This window comes from Ambystoma mexicanum, chromosome 3p (assembly GCF_040938575.1).
Source record: "Ambystoma mexicanum isolate Mex_15411 chromosome 3p, UKY_AmexF1_1, whole genome shotgun sequence".
In the NCBI taxonomy this organism is placed as follows: Eukaryota; Metazoa; Chordata; class Amphibia; order Caudata; family Ambystomatidae; genus Ambystoma; species Ambystoma mexicanum.
In genome coordinates this window covers 487,295,914-487,312,397 of record NC_090925.1, presented here as the reverse complement: position 1 = coordinate 487,312,397, position 16,484 = coordinate 487,295,914, and the positions used below count along the sequence as shown (strand labels likewise).

Here is a 16,484-nt window from a genome sequence, read left to right as displayed (position 1 = left end):
GCAGTCGCTCGACCTAGCTGCCAGCTTCAAGGAGGTACTAGGAAGCCCACTTATAGATGCAGTGGCGCAGGGAGTAAAACCTCTCCAAGACAGGCTGGAGTCACTGGAGGCTATTCTCCACCAGCCCATAGACAGCACCATACGGACTGAGCGCACGCCCACAGAACCCTCAGAAGCAGGGTCGAAGGGGAGTACAAAGGCCCGAAAGAGGAAAACCTCTTGCGACCCCCAAGGCCAGGTAGAAGGGGCAAAAGAGAAGGCCCCAGGGGTCGTCGACGCTTTTGCAAAGCTCCATGAAGCATATTTGCAGCACCAGACTGTGCTGGACCTCATGACCCCCACTCCAGGGGAAGAGCAAGATGGAGAGGAGAACCCAGGCTCGGAAGAGGAGCCAGAGGAAGGAGACCCTGCCTCCCAGGATGAGGACGAATTAAGGGAGGAGGAGGATATAAGACCCAGCGGAGGGAAGAGAATCCGCAAGGAGAAGCACCTTGAGGAGGTGGAGGAGGATATGTTCGATCCGGACAGCATCCGAAATCCGAGGTCATCAGACTGGCAACCATCACCCAGAGTGGCACAGTACATGACTAACAGATTGAGAAAGGCACTAGACAAAGAGGTGCGGCAGCGCCTGCGAGCAGAGTGCCCGAGACCATACCTACCAGGGAAAGTGGCCGAGACGCCAGAATTAGACCCCAAGATGCTCACCTTCGTATCGAAGTCCAGCAGGGATCCCCGTAAAGGGATTGATAGGTCTTGGAGGAGTTGCCAGGAGAAGGTTCTCGACTTAGCAGGGCCACTGGCGAAAATAATGGACATGGCAGAAGGGGCAAGAGATACGTGAGAAGAAGTAGATCCCGACGCCCTAGCAGGCTGGGTGCAGAGAGCAGTATGCCTTGTGGGTAATGTGAACTGTGCCATCGCCTCGGAACGCCGGAGAGGACTGTTGCTGAAAATAGACTCGAAACTCAGCAACTTCGCATCGTAAGAGAAGGGAGAAGCAGCACAGGGACACATCGCTAGAGAAAGCACAAGCTTCTATCCGCAAGATCTTCCCCAACAGTTTTTGGCGGGACCAGCCGCCACAGGGGTCGCTCGGCTGGTCGTAACCAGGGAGGTAGAAGACCCCAGAATCCCAGAGCCCAATACTGGGAGAACAGGCAACAAGACTCCTTCTTCCCCACCAGAGGGCGATTCCAGAGAGGACGCAGAGGGAGAGGAGCTGGCCGCGGACAAGGCTTCTCGCAAGGTGAGAGTTACATATTACCCTCCAGTGGGAGGGAGAACTGGTATGTTCTGGAGAAACTGGCGCGCGCTTTCCAGTGATGCTAGTCCTACAACTAGAATTTGTGGAAACCCCCGTGCAAGTGCGCAGACCGCACCAGCAGCGTCTAGAGCGCGCAGAGCAGAAGTTGCTAGACTACGAGCTATTGCAGCCGACGAAAAAGAGCGCCATAGAGAAGTGTCAGAGAGACCCCGACTTCGTAAGCAATATGTTCTTAGCACACAGAAAAGAGAAAGTACGACCTGTGATAAATTTCAAAGAACTAAACAGCTGGGTGGTTTACCGACATTTCAAAATGGAAGGCATCCACCAGCTTCGGGACACGCTCAGGGAAAAAGATTGGCTAACGAGACTAGATCTGAAGGATGCCTACCTGACGATCCCAATAGCAGAGGAGTTCAGGACATTCCTGGCTTTTCTTTGGAAAGGGCAGCTTTGGCGATTCAAGACCATGCTCTTCGGGCTTGCATCCTCTCCCTGGGCCTTCACCAAGCTGATGAAGCCAGTGGCAGCAGCAATAAGAGAGAAAGGGATCAGATTGATCATCTATCTAGACAATCTCCTGCTGTGAGTCGAGGACCGAGAGACACTCAGATATCAGACAGAATGGGTCCAGGACCTGCTAGCATCTCTAGGTATCTTAGTGAACACAGAGAAGTCGGATACGGAACCAGCGCAGAGGCTGGATTTCCTAGGCTTCGTCCTGGATACCAGGAAAGCGACTCTGGAGCTCCAGGTCGAAAGATTTGCGACATGAAGAGGGAATTGAAAGGGTGCTTACAGAAACAAGTAGTGTCTCTCAGGACCCTGGCGAGGATAGTGGGGCTCTTGGCAGCCTCCATTCAAACCATATTTCCCAGACCCTTGCACTACCGCGCACTGCAGAGACTAAAAATAAAGCATCTGCAACAAGGCTTGAGATATCATAAATTGGCACCTTTGGATCCAGAATCCAAGAAAGAACCGGAATGGTGGTTGAGGAATATGGACGCCTGGAATGGGCGTGCCATTTTCGGAGACCGCCCGGATCTGATCATAGAATCCAATGCCAGCCGACTGGGCTGGGGCGCAAGGTGCGGAGACCTGCAGACAGGAGGGAAATGGAGCGAGGAGGAACTTCGTCTCCACATAAACTGTCTGGAGTTGCTAGCAGGGTCATTTGCGATCAGAGCTTTCACGAAATAAAAGAGGAGATCGAGCGTTTTACTAAAGATGGACAACATATCGCAGTGTGACTGTTGTAATCATGGCCTGAACTCAGACACAGAAATGGGACATTTCTTGTAGACCAAAAGCAATCTAAAAACCATGGACCAATGTAATGATGTATGAAAGGAATGATATATTACTGTGTTAATTCTGTAAACTAACGAACCTACAGTAACTAATGTTGACCATTAACTTTTTGTAAACAAACAATGCTGCAAACTTTGGTATGAACATTAGCTAAAATTGGAAAGCGCAGATATAGTGACACTCTGTGAGCCGTGCAACTTACGGCAACTAGCAGCAGCTCATACTGTTAAGTCTTCAATTGGCATAGTCAGGCAATGATAAATAGTAATGTCTACACCTTACCCTTCATCTTAACTTGCAACATGCAGGGCTAAGGCTTCCACACACTACTATAGAGTATAGCCCAAAGATATTAAGGGCAAGAAAATTCCCCGCAATCCCCCCAAAAAACAAATATTCCCGATCCAAAATGGCGATCGGGCCGTTTTGCGCGGTGACGTCACAACGTCACGTAGCGACGTCGCAGACGCAATACAAATGGCGGCCATTTCCAGAGATGCATCGGACATTCGTATCCGATGCATCTCTGTGAAATTGGAGCCATGAGCGGATGAATGGAAAAATCACAGGTAAGCCCAATACTGCCACTGAATGAACTTTAGATTGTAGCCTAACAATAGGGGAACCTAAACTGTAACTAAGAACGGTCCTTTTTCTTACAGAGACCGTTTAGCATATTGCAAACTAATAGCCACAACAGGCGACTTTGAATGCCATGAGAATCCCCTATGAAGTAATACCACAAAGTAAGTGTCTTTGGTAAATCATACTATAAATTGACAATGGGCCCTCAAGGGCTTATGTGTATTAAGGACATTTCTCTTGTTCCCTTTCTCTCCCACAGTCAAATTGCATGATCTAGAACTAAGACAGCTCCTCACTACAATTCGCTCCTGAGGAACCATGCCCAATCCAAGCATGGGGAAACACGTGTAGAGGGTATCAGAAGATATTAGAGGGTGCCAGCAAGAAAATATGCAATAGAAATACAACAATCAGCACAAAGTGTACCAAAAAGAATTGTTTTGAGAAGGTACCAGAGGGTGCCAGAAAGTAAAAATGCAATAGAAATGCAATAATCAGCACAAAGTGTACTAAGAAGAAATGTTTTGCAAACTACAGTAAGACATGAAAATGAAATTGTCTATACAATTTTCAAACAAAAAATAAAAATCAGAAAATTAAACAAAAATGGAGCAATTCTAAAAAGTTTTTTAACACTATATACAATTTGGAGCGCAAAGTGGAGTGTCTGTGGTGTTTGTATGTTACATATCGCAGTGTGATACATAAACCATCTAGGGGGCACCAAATCCAGAATGCTAGCCGAGCTAGCGAAGAATTTCTGGCACTTTTGCCTACAATCAGAGACATCAGTCACTGCGGAGTACCTACCAGGGACATTGAATGTAGTAGCGGACTGGAACTCGCGCTACCTCACAGACTCCAGCGATGGGAGACTGGATCCAGCAGTGTTTTGGAAGATGAGCGAGAGATGGGGCCCACTGTACATAGATATCTTTGCATCTCGACTGAACGCGCAGACAGCAATATACTTCAGCTGGAGACTAGACCCGGGGGCTCGAGGGACGGACGCGTTCCTTCAGGAATGGAGCGGAGGTCCTCACTATGCTTTTCCCCCGTTCATGATGCTGAGCAGAGTACTAGCGAAATGTCGGAGGGAGAAGGCAGAGCTTCTGGTGGTTGCGCCACTATGCAAGTCACAAGTGTGGTTCCCAACGTTGATGGAATTGGCAGTAGACCATCCGAGGATGCTCCCAGATGGAGCACACCTACTCACGGACCCAGTATCATCCTCTGAATGTGAGAGGGACACTCCCGCTCTTCGCGTCCAGGATATCCGGAGACGCTGGGCGCTGCCAGGCATTTCGGAGCAGGCTGCTCAGCTCATTGCAGAGTCATGGGCGCCGTCCACAAGAAGGAGCTACGACGCGGGTTGGGCCAAGTGGTCTAGCTGGTGCAAAGGGAGAGGTGTTCATCCCATTTCTGCACCTGTAGTGATGATTCTACATTTCTTAGCGCAACTATTGCAAGGCAGGAGAGCTTTCCGTACTATAGGAGTATACAGGTCCGTGATATCCGCAGGACACCTACCGATAAAGGGAGTACCAGCTGGAGAGCATCCAGCAGTGGTCAGACTCATTCGAGGAGCGAAATTTAAGACGCCTCCGGAGCCGCGGTATAAGACAGTCTGGGATGTGCGAGTCGTCCTTACGTTATTAGAGAGTTGGCCAGGGAACAGATATCTATCCCTGAAACAATTGTCAGGCAAATTGGCAATGCTATTATGTTTAGTCTCATGTAAACGTGTATCGAACGTTAGAGCATTGGAGGTAAATAGGAGATTGTTTGGGCCTGAGGGCGTAACATTCACAGTAGTACAAAGAACTAAGATGGGTACATCTACAGTACATTATCCATATTTCACAAATACGCCTAAATGGTGCGTAGCAAGCTGCATCAAAGAGTACGAAAGTAGAACAGCAGAGCACAGAGCAGCGAATACAATGCAATTACTTATAGCGCACAGAAGGCCTTTTCAGGGCGTATCCACAGCTACTATTGCCAGATGGGTTAAAGAGATTATGCAGACGGCAGGAATAGACGTAAAGAAATACGGAGCACACTCAGTGCGGGAGCTATGGCGTCTAAAGCCTTCAGGACAGGAGTTTCTCTTACAGATATTATGCAAGCTGCTGATTGGACGAATGATCGAACATTTAAAGAGTTTTATTTTAAACCGACCGAGAGTTTAGCAGTCACAGTGTTGGGAAGCTTTGAACAAGCATAATGCTCGCCTCCAATCTTGTCATAGAAGGAAGATTATCCCTGCTAGCTGCGCAGGGAGTATTAATTCTATTAAAGACTAGGAGGCGAGCATTAAATTCCCACCCAAGTTATGTATTGCATATGATATGTTGGATTGTACATGTGATAAAATGGTTGTGTTATGAGCAATGACACGGACACCACCCTGAACCTTCTGTTTGCATTATTCCTAGGGGAGGAACAGAAGAATAATTGAAGCAAGAGACTAGCAGTAGCAGTCACCAGGAGTTGAGGAAGTTCGACATTCGGTTGGAGTGGTTCAAGTCTTCGCCCAGTTAGCAGGACTTTGTGTGGATTTGAGAGTGACTTTATCAGAGCAAGCAAAATAAGAGGAGGTGCTCAGGGACAGGAAGTGGTCATAAAATGAGCATGGAGTGAAATGGACTACAGAGACTGTGGGGATTGTAGTTCCAAAGCAGTCATTTGAGACATATTTTGAGTGTTTGTTGTTGATTTTGTTGGTTTTGTTGAAACTGCTGAGTTGTAGTAAATTAAAGAAGCTGAAGCATAATGCTCGCCTCCTAGTCTTTAATAAAATTAATACTCCCTGCGCAGCTAGCAGGGGTAATCTTCATTGGTTGGCTTTGTCAATTCCTGCTTACTACAGAGTCAGACTTGCTTTTAGGAAATCTGGCAACTTCCTCATAAGCTGACCATATGTCACATAAGCTTTAGATATAAGTGATTATAGTTGTATCCTTCCTGTGTTAAGAAATATCCTAATTCCCAATTGGCCATATAGCCCTAGCATTGAAAAATTACGTAAACATGTTGAACTAGATATGTTCCTACCACAGAGAAAACATGCATTTGACTAGCTTTAAGACTCCCCCCGACACATTCCCATTAATATTAAATACACTTTCTATATAACTCAACATCACAGGGCAAACAAGAGCTGTCACACACACTGGGGAAGCAGAAAAGCAAAGGAGACGGCTTACCAATATATTCGTGCAAGAACACGAGAGAGGCTATGTAGCAGGAGAGGCTCAGCAGCTCGGCCACGATCATCAGCCAGTGCCACGTCTGGATGGTTAGTGCCACCATCAGCAACTCAGTGAGAATCAAGGACGTGAATGAAATGGCGACGATGTGGAAAAACTCAGACTCGAAGAGGAGCAACGCGCCGTACATGATAATGCTCCCTGTGAGGAGACAATGAGAACAGGGAGACATTAGGGCGCACATCCATCCATATGGAGGCCAATAAAACACAGGAGGCCCCACTCTTGGACACACAGACTTTACTCAATCAGCAACTCCAAAATGTGCATTTTACAAACAGAATCAAAGTGACACGTTGATATGCAGCTATCCTTTTCAGCACATTTATTGCACTTTGAAGTAATACAAAACATTATCAACTTCACCCCTCCCCCACAAATACATCCATGTCAATGCAGCTGGATCAAAGGTCCACAGACACAGCCTAGTCTTGGGTCACAGCAGTGGTAAAATTACAATATATCAGCAACATCATCTTTGACTCGGAGGGCGGTCAGAAAACAAAAAATAAATACGAAAAGCGCATGCTTGTGAAACACCTCACAAAACAGTGAATCGACGTATGCAGAACAATTCTATTTCTCATGTTGTCAAATCAGACTTATTTGCGATGTGGCCTGTCAGGGTGTTTTTGCAGTTTCTAATTGAGTGGCTTCATCAGGAGCAGCCCACTGAATTATTTTGTGGAACAGGTATGAACATTCTGTGTCCTTGTAGCACCATGCAAGCCCTTTAATGGTATCAATGGGGTAGTCTAGAGTGTTTTCATGGTTTGAACATGTTTACTGTTACATGGGCTGTCTAGACATACTCCCAGTTCTGCAGTCATTTCGAGGGAGGTAGCACCTCTCTGCTAGGCAAATGGCGCGCGTTGACCAACTGTGATGACATCACCAGCCAAAAGGAATCTATTCCATGTGGCAGCTACCAGTTGCCATCAAACTGTACATTTGACTATCCAGACATGAGCCACAGGGTGATGCAGCCTTTACCTCTCCAGTTGTTTTGGACTAGGACTTCCATGATCCCTCACAATTGGATCAAATGACTAGGGCAGATGTGATTTGTAGTCCAAAACATCTGGAGAGACAAAGGTTGCAGACCCCTGGATCAAAAAGAGCCTTTCTTAGAATACAAAGAGTTGGCAAGCAGTCTTAGTGTGTAAAACTTGCCAACTCAGATGAAACAAATCTTTTGTTTTGGCTCATTGACGGTGCTGTTTTAGTGCCACCTACTGGGCATAAATAATGCCAGTAAGAAAGAGGGGTGAATAAACCCCAAGTGTTATTCTTGATATCCGTCTGATATTAAGTTAACAAATGTTCTGTTATCATGCTTTTATGATGTGCTGAATCACCAGCGTTATAGTTTCAAGGCGCCGACGTACGGCTTTACTAAACTTTACATAAGTTTCTTCTAAAGCACCCCTTCACGTTCCATCATTTCATTCTCTCCACCCACACCATCCTCTTCCTTCAATTACCATGGTCCTCTTCATTCTCCGATACCTTTGTCCAACTAGCCCTAAATGTTCAGAGCAGATATTGGACAGAGAGTGCCGAAGCATGTGCGATCACACTTCGTTTGCTAAGAGAGGGCAGCACACAGCAGGGAGTCGCCCCTCTCTGAGTAGGTCTCCTTTGTGCCTCCTGTGCTTCAGCGTTGTAAGGGAGCTCAATATGAGCAGAGCTGCTTCACAGGAAGATGACAAGGAACCGTACCTGATGTGTTTTGTAAGTCGCAGGGTGCTTCATCATGAAACCGCTTATTCCACATTTGAGAAGGAGTGACTAGCCATCAAGTGTGCGACTGAGGCCTTCCGGTATTACCTACTGTGGTGACGGTTCACTCCGTTTACAGATTGCGCTCCACTGCAATGGCTCGCTAGACAGAAGGACTCCATAAGGTGTTATGGTGGTTTGTTTCGCTGCAACCCTTTGACTTTGTCACATTCCACTGACCCGCTACGTTTGTGGAATATTTTTACCCACCCCACTGCACCCCTTTGCCAATGGGGAAAGAAAACTGGCAAAAATGTAGGCAATAAACCCTGTGCGTGGCAAATCTGCAAAACTGTGCATGGTTCATAAACCACAAAAAAGATGCACACCCTGACACACACGGGCAAAGTTGGTGTAAAAACAGCAATCACTTCTGTCACCGGTCACCTGCCACAGAAGGGCTAAAATCCGAAAATGCCCTTAAAAAGTCAGTCATTTTCCGAGGGTATTATTGAAAGGAAAAGTGAGCTGAAATCAAATATTCTGTAGGCAATCAGAGGAATCCAGGCCTCCCTGCCTTACAGGTGCTTAAGGAAATTAGCTGTCAAACCCTGTTTAAAGTGTTTCTGTTTCCTGATTAAAATTGCAAAATCCGCCTATTTGAAGGGTTAACTCTTTTAAAATGTCCAAATCCCTTATAAACTGTGCTTCTATTTTATATGTGAAATGAAAAAACTTTAATTTAAAGGAACCCAGTATGGAGCTAATCAACTATTTAATTCTGATCTGACAGCCTGGGAAAGATTCACATTTCAGCTTGACACTCAATTGCTACAGGAAGACTAATGGCTGCTTAATGGTTCCCGCATATCGACAACAAAGAGCACAATGAGAGCATCAGACATTCGTCTCTGGCTGAGCCAAGAACAATGGCAAGCTGCCCAACTGATCTCTACAGGGGAGCTTCCCTCTCCAGGAAGGGGACACACCTCCCTGATCAAAGGACTGGACAGCTGCTGCCTGGGAAGGGGAGGTTACAAAGGAGAACTTTGATGTTAAATCCTTATTTGTGATTAAAGTTTAAAACTCTTTAGCTGTGCAACCGAAAGAAGGATACATCTGAAAATTGGTAGACATTGACCTAATTTCAGGCTTTTGATCTGAGACATTGATGAAACCTGTACCATTTAAGGAACCGAAGTTATAAAAAAATTCTCATTGTAGCAGAACCATTAATGTTGCAAACCTAAGATTGTATGTACACGATTTAATGAATAGCACCCAGAGATGTACCGAATTAGAAATCATTAATCCAAACTGTTACGGTTAAAATTGATAAGAATCTGTAGAATCAGAAAGACAGCTCGCACAAAGATGGGGATTGAATACGAATATAGACAATGAAATGAGAAATGTAGCTGTCTGATTTTATTAGGGTACATAATTGTAGAAATGTACATGTGTGCAAAAGTTATGTTTTGGTAAAAATCAATGTGGGAGTTTCTAAATCCCATCGTAAAGATGACAGCTCTGTTCTAACTGCCAACCAAAACAAAGCACGTGCCTGCAGCCACTCACAGCTGTGGGGGTGTGTTTTGAAATTCTGCCCACACTAGACACTGGGGGATGGCATTTGATAGTATAAATATAGGAACTTTGCTGCACTCTGCATAGGAGACACTGCTTCCAGAACACCTCCAGATTTCCGCGCAGCACCTTTTTCCAGAACTCTTCATCTTGTAGCTGACTCCAGACTTCTCTGAAGATCCAGATTTGTTTGCAGAATCCAGACTTTAGCAGTTCTTAACTCTTGCTAGGTAGACCCAATTTCAAACATCCAAAACTTGAAAGAATAATTCTGATTCAGGTTGGCTTGCTACCATTAAGGCATACCTGCTGAAACTTGCATCCTGTAATCTGCTGTGTCCAGTGACCAGAAGAGCCCATCCAAATCCAGTCTGAGGCGCACTCCAAAATTGACCAGAACCGCGCTGCTGATACAATCCCTCCAGAGGTGCCCTGCTGCCGGTAGACCTGATCCGACCCAATGACCAGAGCTGACGGTCCAATTTAATTACAAAGGATTGTAAGTATGAATAGGAAGAACAGTGACCCATAGTATATCTGCATTGTATCATCCAAATCTCAACCCATCCCATCTTTAAATTCAGAACCCTAGTATTGTTACAATCCTTCTTGCGCTGATTTTTCTCATCTGTGTTACAAAACCATAACTCCTTAGTGATTTTCAGTAACTAAAGTAAATCCCAGAACGAAATCGAGTATCCACCACGTGAATGGTTGCGCTGGCCACGTAGCTATGAAGATTCATGTGTGGCCTCCTCTTTTTCATAGTCATTAATATAGTGTAATAAAACGTATCTGTCATTTTTAAAACCGAATTCCTGTTCCATTTTCACGCCTATTTTGCAAAAACGCCTCTAACTAAAACCTCAATAACTTCTTCATTTTTAAAGATAGAAACGAAATTTCAACTGTCACTGATACCTAAAACCGTTTTTCTCCAATATCCCATAGTAAAAGTTTGCCGTGAATTTGCAGTTTTCAAAAGTTTACACGTGTCTTTTTGCCATTTCAAAGTGCTTCTTCCATCCCATCTGATCTAAAGTGTGTACTTTTGTTTATATTATACCTCATGTTTGTTAGGACCTGTTTAGTGTTGCTTTCCTCAGAATTGTCTCCATTTAAGCATTTTGCACCTTTCTGCAGTATTTTACAAAGCCATTTTCATCTGTCAGTTTAAAAGTGTCCTTTTACAAAACGGTTTTCTCTCTTGTTTGGGGAGGGAAGATTACATTTAAACTCTAGACCTTTCCCTTTCTTTCCTGAATACCTGCTGATTTCTTACATGTGTGTAGGATTGCTCATTTGCACTTCAGTACTTTGCAGGTGTTCTATCTTGCTTCCTACCCCCTTTTCAGTCTCATAAGGAAATGTGGTTGATAAAGGAGGGGAATGTGGTGGAACGCCCAGCATGATATCAAGAACAACAAAACGTTTAGAGTGTTTCTTTGTTGGCAGTGGCAATGTAACATGCTTCGAAGTGACGGTGTCTGGCATTTTCTGCCTTGCAAACGAATGATGAATACATTTGACATGGTGTGTGGCAATGCAAGTCAGAAAAGGAATGCATGAAGTTGAGAACTCTCGATGTCCAAGGAGACTGTCCAAGGAGACTGATGAGCTATGAAAACACAGAAAAATAAGATTGTAGACTGGCGAGCACACTAGCGGCGTAAACCCAGCCAATGTGCAGTAGCGACGAAGAACAGTAACCAGACATCTGGAGTACAGTGCACTGGTGAACGGTCCTGAAAGTGAGCGTATGAGGAATTGCAGATGCTTGGAAGACACAGAGGTCCAGCTCTGAGTGGTGAAGTGCTAGTGCCAAGGAGAAGAGATGGAGAAAGGGCAGCAGGTGAAACCAAGAGTGGATAGGGGTGCATTAACTGCCAGACACAGGACGTACCCGGAGACTGCTGCAGGATAGAGACAACACGTCCCGGGCAAAGTTCAGTATGGATACATGACTGACAGACCCAGAGAAAGGGTACAGTGAACAGTTTGATTACGCAATTGAATTGAGTAGCACTGAACGCAGAAGGAAACTTCCCAGTGCTCATTAAGAAAGTGATTGGAGAAGAGTCGTGTTCTGGAACCTGGGGGAAACATCCATGCCTTTCATCAGGTGTTGGCTGAGGTTTCTATAGGACTGTCTATTTTACAACAGTGCATGCTGAGACTGATCATGCAAATAGTGATCGCTGACCTTTCAAAACAATGTAGAAGTATAGGAGGGAGAAAAGAAGCAGCAGAAGGAACAAGTGAGAAGATTGAATGGGTTTGTGGGGTCTGTTGAGGACTGCATTGGGTTATTTTGTGGTGGTATGAGGTTTTGCATGGATCTTTTGGGAGTGAAGTGGTGGTGGTCTGATGTGACTGTATTTTTTTGTTTAAAGGTCTGCAAGGCTCTGTTGGAGGCACCTTAAATCTCTGTAGGAGGATGGGTGAGGCACTATTATATGGAGCTACATTGTGATATCGGTTACCACAGTTGCATGTTGGTTATAAAATTAATAAACGTTATGTGTAGCACCAGGAGGGGATTTTGATGGTGGGGTGCATGATCTGATAGAAAGACAGGCAGGAGAAAGCTGCCTGAGGGATGTTTTTGGAGGCATCGAACGTTTGGAGAAACATTTTAGGAGACATTCCAGAGAGATTGGCTGGTGGAAGGAGATGCAATTCAAGAACGTCATAGCTGCAGGTATTCCCAGGAATATTAGCTGACCGTGTGTCCCGCACAGCAACTCCCACCCCATCTCCACCCTTGTGCCAGATGCAACATAACTCAAAAGGGCTACAATATTCCAGCTGTGGCTTCCAAGACACAGCAAAATACCGAAGAGGTGACCTAAATACCAGACCTAATAGTGCAGATGGAATCTCACTAGTGTCACATACAGGGGTGCCAGAAAGCTCTGATTCAGGCTCAAGGCCTCTCACTGCGTACCCCTATGCTCCCATTTCACTCTCCTACTGACCAGCCACTTTGAGGATTCCCTCCCATAGGGAGGCACCTGTTATGCGTAATGTAGGAACGTTGTACAGCTCTATCTGCAGGAAATACCAATGTGATGTGTCTTACGCCTATAAGTGGGAGCACAGAACTAATAGTAGCACACAAGAAACAGACCATGGGAACATATCAGCTGGGCGGGAGATGTGCACAACAGACTTCTCGCGGCAGGCTTGCAGCTGTATGCAAGAACCTGATTTGTCTTTAAGTTACAAGAAGTGGGTCTTTCACATATGTGGAATAAAACTCCAATAGCAAAATCCACAATTCCATGAATAATCCTGTGCCAGCAGCTGAACGGCTTTTAATTTTAACAAAATCCTCGTGTCAAATCAATATCTGAGCCATACGGTAGCTGGTCAAATTCTGCTCCCGTTCCTGAGACATGTTTTCAGCCGACTATGGTTTCGAAAGTAAACCTCGTCAGTAGGCGAGGACCTGGAAAAGGGTGTTGAGGGTGTTGGGGGGTGGGGGAGGAGGCAGAGACCTGGGGCGCTATCTCCTAAAACACAGCTGACTTTCTGAACTGCCATTCTATAGTGATTTAAGAATGTTTTCTCATTAAGATTTTTCCTCTACGAATTTACGGCTATAAAATATGTTCACAACTCTTTTAATCACATGCTGAATTTGTGGGAGTTTTGACGTTTTCTTTGTCTGTGAAAATGTAAATGTCTTTCTGAAATGAATGAAGGGCAGAAGGCCACATTACAGAAAGCACTGATGCAGAGGAAGGGTGGCTGTGAGGGTGAGGTAAGGGGACAGAGGTTCTCGGTGTGTGCATCTTTGCTCTCGAGTGAAGGTCTAAGGGAATTTCAGAGGTGAGATCTAGGAGAAGCAAAGGGGGGGTGTCAGGAAAGAGAGAATTGACCAGGAGATTAAGAGGACTGAAAAAGAGGACATATTAGATTTTAAAAAAAGTTGCATAGAGGTTGTAGGGGGACGGTAAGAGCGGGCAAAAAGGTACAAGGCTGTAGTGTGAATGTGTGATTTGTGGGAACTAGGTATAAAGCAATATTAGCTATGGGGGGGACAGGGAGATAATTCAGCAGCTGTTTGTGATTTACATTGTGGCCATGTACCCTTAGATCACATGCTCCCAAGTGTCAGAAATCAGAGGGTGTCTCACTGACCAGTCCCTTGGGATCTGCCATCCAGGTGGCTTGGGCACGGCCAACACTACTGGTTCCAGACTACGGGGGTGGACCAGTGTGGGAGGATCACCTGGATGAGGGGTCCCTGGGGAGTGGGGCACCCTGTTCCCATTTTCCTTTAGAACACCCTCATTCCATGTAATATCTAGGAACTTTACCCCTATGCCCCTTTCCTACACACACTCTACTGCACAGACAAAGCGCTTCATGGAAAGACAGGCACACACACAGCCAGTCTGTTTGACATGCCCTAGGCCCAACATCAGGGTCAGGCAGACTCGGGCACTTAAGCTTAATGACTCGCACCTGAATCCGATTACCTTTCCCCAATGGGATAAAAGGCGGACCATGGGAGCACCCTGAGAGCAAGGCGAGAAGGGCAACCGAAGCAAACGAGACCAGCAGAACTGAAGGGTAGGAAATCCCAGGAAGGCAACGCAACCATGGAATCAGAGCAGATGGGACCAGGAGGCGAATGAAAGGCTGTGGACCAGCTGCGGGGTGAAGGCCCTGCAGAATCCAAAAGGGACAACTCCCAGCACTGCAGAAGGTCACAGCGGTACCTCCTTCATGTGCAGTATGAGGAACTTGAAAGGAGGCTAACCGCGCTAGGCCAAAAGCCTTAACTATGCTGAAGGTCTTGATAAACTGTATCAGCCTCTGCCAGTGAGTGAAATGGGAGACTGGCTTGTGTTGATAAATGCTAAGGACATTAACTTGAAGTGCTTGTTGTGTTGTCGAGAAACCGTGAGCGAAAGCACATTGTAGCAAGAAGGGAGAATGCCAAGATTGTGCGTGTGAGAGAAACCCTGAAAGAAAATAACCAAGAAAGGAGGCGAATAGTCAAAGTGGTCTTGAGAGGGTTAAGTCAAGGATAAAAGCCCCCTCCCTCGTACAGTCAAAAGTCTTTGACAAAAAGTGAAATGAAGTATAGCGCTAACCTAAGGAATTATTAGGCCAGTGATGCTAATTAAGAACTGCAGATACCAGAAGGCCTCAGGAGAGGAGGCCGGTATAAACCTTTTTCGACTGTATCCTTTATTGTGGATTACATGTAGGATGGCAGCCGTGAGAAAGAGAATACTGATTGTTGAAAGTAAACGCACTTTATACACTATAACTGAGAGACTCGGCGAGACGCCATCGCCTATTGGAAGTCTCTGTATCGAACTGGCAACCACTTTGACGTGAAAGCTTGAAAGATTGCAAAGTAACAAGTGTGATGCTGGCGGTCTGAAGGCTTGTGCCTAATCGAGGAGAGCCATAACTGCCTACAGAGGAAGGTCTGAGCCCAGAGGAGTGGGACCTGAGTGAATCAATGAAAGTGATCCAAATTTTTGTTTAAAGAATACATTAAGAGCTCCTGAATTTGATAAGCTAGTAGAACTGGTAAAGTGACTGAACAGTGGTGTAAAGACGAGGTGAACCCAACAAAGGGGTATCACGAGAAAGCCGCAGAAGAAGGGAATCCCGCATGGTGAGAGCTTGGGAAAAGTCTTGTGATGCCAAGCAAAAGACATTGATTCGAGGGGTTCCTGCCTTTTTTTGAAGAAGCTGCTTCCTGATGCCTTTATACTCAAGGGGTGCTCACAGTCATGCCACTGTTCCGCCTTGTCCCGTGACATAACGTGGGGAAGGGAGTGCATCAGTTCAGCAGTCCTGAACTACGGAAACCCTTTTGGACGTTTCAGTTTGCACTACACTCTTTTATTATACATATCATTGTCCCACACCCTTTTGTTATATAGAGTAAGGATTTGGCAATAGGTTTATTAGCATAGGCCATTTGGTTTTGACACGAAACCACTAGTACAGCGTTTTCTTTACTTTGATGGTCGTAGCTTGCTCCCATCTTAGATTTAGGTTTAGATTAGGTCTTTTTTTCTCACCCATATACCGTTCAATAACACCCTTGGATTGTACTACTTGTGTCTGTCGTACTTGTGATAACCATCCCTTCATTACACAAGGTACCAATTGCGATTATACCGCTATATGCTCAACTCTCCATTTCTGCCCGCCATCTCCGGTCCTTCCCTCCTAAATCCTGCATTGTTTTCCTTAACTTGAAAGGTTAGCGCAAGACTGCATTGCTGGCCTTATAGAAGCAGCTCTGCTCATATTGAGCTCCCTCACAACGCTGAAGCACAGGAGGCATAAAGGAGACCTCTACTCAGAGAGGGGCGACTCCCTGCTGTGTGCTGCCCTCTCTTAGCAAACGAAGTGTGGTCGCACATGCTTCGGCACACTCTGTCCAACATCTGCTCTGAACATTTAGGGCTAGTTGGACAAAGATATCGGAGAATGAAGAGGAACATGGTAATTGAAGGAAGAGGATAGTTTGGGTGGAGAGAATGAAATGATGGAACGTGAAGGGGTGCTTTAGAAGAAACTTATGTAAAGTTTAGTAAAGCCGTACGTCGGCGCCATGAAACTATGACGCTGGTAATTCAGCGCATCATAAAAGCATGATAACAGAACATTTGTTAACTTAATATCAGACGGATATCAAAAATGACACTTGGGGTTTATTCACCCCTCTTTCTTACTGACATTATTTATGCCCAGTA

At 45.5% G+C, this 16,484-nt stretch overlaps 1 protein-coding gene across 1 annotated transcript in view; it reads right to left on the bottom strand.

Annotated features, from left to right (window-relative positions):
• Positions 1-16,484, bottom strand: part of ATP9A (ATPase phospholipid transporting 9A (putative)) — a 1,385,006-nt gene that overhangs the window by 94,813 nt on the left and 1,273,709 nt on the right. Inside the window, exon 27 of the mRNA XM_069651153.1 lies at positions 6,376-6,579. Within this exon, the coding sequence (XP_069507254.1) occupies positions 6,376-6,579 (204 nt within the window). The remainder of the gene's footprint in view (positions 1-6,375; positions 6,580-16,484) is intronic.